This window comes from Montipora capricornis, chromosome 8, assembly GCF_036669925.1.
Source record: "Montipora capricornis isolate CH-2021 chromosome 8, ASM3666992v2, whole genome shotgun sequence".
In the NCBI taxonomy this organism is placed as follows: domain Eukaryota; kingdom Metazoa; phylum Cnidaria; class Anthozoa; order Scleractinia; family Acroporidae; genus Montipora; species Montipora capricornis.
The window spans coordinates 41,461,218-41,463,717 of record NC_090890.1 but is presented as its reverse complement, the minus strand read 5'-3'; the positions used below and the strand labels follow the sequence as shown (position 1 = coordinate 41,463,717).

Here is a 2,500-nt window from a genome sequence, read left to right as displayed (position 1 = left end):
AAGACAAATCACCGCCGAGGAATGAAAACCTTTTAAAGTAATGGATTTTTCACCTTAAGTGACGTCCGGTGAGGCACTTAAACTCTGCATAGGTAGCGAGCTCGACTAATTAGCTGAAGTTAATAAAGGTCAATCTGTTATATTGTATTCTAAACGAAAGAATATTATTTCATTGTCTCGTACCGTGCACTGATAAATAATCCGTAATTTACACTAACACGAGTGCGCACAAACATGAAAGCTGCCGTTCTAACTTCTATCAATTAACGGCTATTGGGCGACAGGCATTGAGCCAAATGACCCCCTTCTTCATCAGCTTTTCATGCTGATTTTTTATGTTGCACAGCTCTCAAAACAACAACGATTCTCGGACATGAAAAAATATCGGAAAAAGATCCAGTCTTTTATTTCGTTTCCTGAATACAAGGTCGTATACGTTTTATTTATCATACGCACATCATCTACTTCCAATACTCTTATGGAAAATCACCGTATACAACTCCTCGCGTAATCTGAAGAAGAGTATGTGAAAAGTCGGCTCGATCAGAGGAAAAAACAAAAACAAAAAAACACCGAATAGAAATATAGGTAGATCTGTCCAGAAAAATTAGGAGAAAGGGGAGGGGTGGTTAAGTAAAATGTGTAGACAAGTCCTTGAAAAACCTCAAGCTGACTGAAACCACTTAGCAACGCAAATGCCTTGGACTTGGCGCGTTCATTGTAAGTAATTACCTGTGAATTCGGTGTTAATGGCAAGAGCAACGAATCAGTTTGGGAAAATGGTTCGTCTCAGTAGTTTGATTTGAATGAAATGTTATCCAACAAACGGGTGAAATGTAGAGAAAAATGTCTTTAAAGTACTCAAATCAATATCTTAATTAAGATCAATTAAATTCTTATATTACGCTCGCCTCCATGGGTGGAGTTGCGGAACAGTTTCAGGTCTTAATGCAGCCTGTCAAGGAAAAGAAAGAGTGCAACTTCGATAGAAAATGCAGTAATCTCTAGAAAAGCAGTGATGAGTATATCAGATCCAACTCAAAGTTACTGGAAGTCGAGGTTTGTAAACTACCAGACAAATCATACATATTATCATTTGCCTGTTGTTTCTTCTTGCATTATTTTCAAATTTAACGGTGTTCAGAGGTCGCCAGGTATTTTGTAATCTCGCTATCTTCCAGCGCACGGCATACGGGAAAGACAGCTTCAAAATATCGCTGTGCGTTGGATATAATACTGGAGCCAAGACTATTGCGCTGGACCTCAAGTCTAAATGCATTTTTGCTCGCGCTTATAGAATAAGCTCATAAAGAACTCTCATGATCAATATTTTCCTATGTCTCAAAGGTATATTTTTGTCTCTATGGAAGAATAATACTCCTGACCTTCAAAAAGTCTACTTCAGTCTGGCATTGCAACGCAGTGCAGTAACAGTACACAGTGAAAGTAATATCATGATCACTAGCACTGACAAATGAATCGCGAACAACCTTTAAGCTCGTGTCATGGCAAATTTTGACAACGAAAGTTATAATTTACTTTGTAATCAGGTAGGCAATCTATTAATACTGAGGCCCTTTCCTTTTTAACAAATAGGCAGCACATAAATGTTTTTTCACGACTGACCAACATATTTCTTCCGAAGTAACATTTATGCCAATTTTTAAATCCTCTAAAACGTTTAGAGAGACTTATAACTAGAACGAGAAGAAAACTAAAACATGAAACATATCCTAAAGCAAAGTGACATCCGACTGTCGGTTTATAAAGCCAGAGGTTTTCACTACCAAAGTTTTCGTTTGGCGTTGGTTTCATCACGGGTACTTCATTTGTCATTTGGATCGCAGAATTCAGACATTTGAATGTAGCTTAGAACGTTAGAATACGAAGAACCAAGGTCTCGACACTCTGTCTAGTGTCTTTATCAAGGGTGCGCCAATGCAATCGGAAGAGTCCTTCTAATACATCATTAAGCGTAGTCTAATCACCATAACCTAATAGGCCAATTTCCGAGTTCAAGTCTGCCTCCTCTTCAAAGCGAGTCCAAGTGCGAAGTTTTTGTTATGAAAATTAGTTTTCATTCATATGTAAAGTAGAACTAATTACCATTACAAAAACTTCGCACTTTGACTCGCTTTGAAGAGGAGGCAGACTTGAACTCGGAAATGGCCTATTGATTTTGACATTTTGACACTAAATTTAACAGCAATCAAATTATTTATCACATCTAATAAATGATCAACAACTATGGTTCAATATGTGACCCTTTACTTTTTTCATAGCACCTCTGAGTGAACATGTTCCAAGGAATTTTTGTTGCCGCGAGTGCCCTGGGAACAAGGTTACAACCAACCTCGCTCCCAGAACCTCTTCCTTGGTTTAGAAGCCAAGGGAGAGGATCAGGAAACGACATTGGGTTACAAATATATTAAGAAATAGATTCCTCAAACGTCCAAACGATCCAAGTCGAAGGTAAGGAACACTCTGAATGTTATAATCG

The 2,500-nt window shown here is 38.1% G+C and overlaps 3 protein-coding genes across 10 annotated transcripts in view; 1 reads left to right on the top strand and 2 right to left on the bottom strand.

The window, feature by feature from the left end:
- Positions 1–2,500, bottom strand: part of LOC138059064 (galanin receptor 2a-like) — an 18,084-nt gene that overhangs the window by 14,684 nt on the left and 900 nt on the right. The window contains exon 1 of one of the 4 annotated variants that reach the window (XM_068904572.1): positions 1–94. This exon is cut by the window's left edge and continues 51 nt beyond it. The exons of 1 other annotated variant lie outside the window; for it this stretch is intronic. The gene's annotated coding sequence lies outside the window, so the exon portion shown is untranslated. Of the gene's footprint in view, positions 95–2,500 lie in introns of those variants that run through there. 2 more of the 4 variants (XM_068904574.1, XM_068904573.1) reach the window with 2 other exon arrangements.
- The window catches only part of LOC138059065 (QRFP-like peptide receptor), a 12,714-nt gene continuing 10,566 nt past the window's right edge, over positions 353–2,500 (top strand). The window contains exons 1-2 of one of the 5 annotated variants that reach the window (XM_068904578.1): positions 355–1,059; positions 2,283–2,472. Coding sequence is in view for 1 of the 5 variants with exons in the window: in XM_068904577.1 (XP_068760678.1) it covers positions 1,019–1,059 (41 nt within the window). In the remaining 4 variants the exon portion in view is untranslated. The other 4 variants (XR_011134138.1, XR_011134137.1, XM_068904580.1 and 1 more) reach the window with 4 other exon arrangements.
- The window catches only part of LOC138059062 (somatostatin receptor type 5-like), a 2,389-nt gene continuing 2,140 nt past the window's right edge, over positions 2,252–2,500 (bottom strand). Inside the window, exon 3 of the mRNA XM_068904571.1 lies at positions 2,252–2,500. This exon is cut by the window's right edge and continues 1,495 nt beyond it. The gene's annotated coding sequence lies outside the window, so the exon portion shown is untranslated.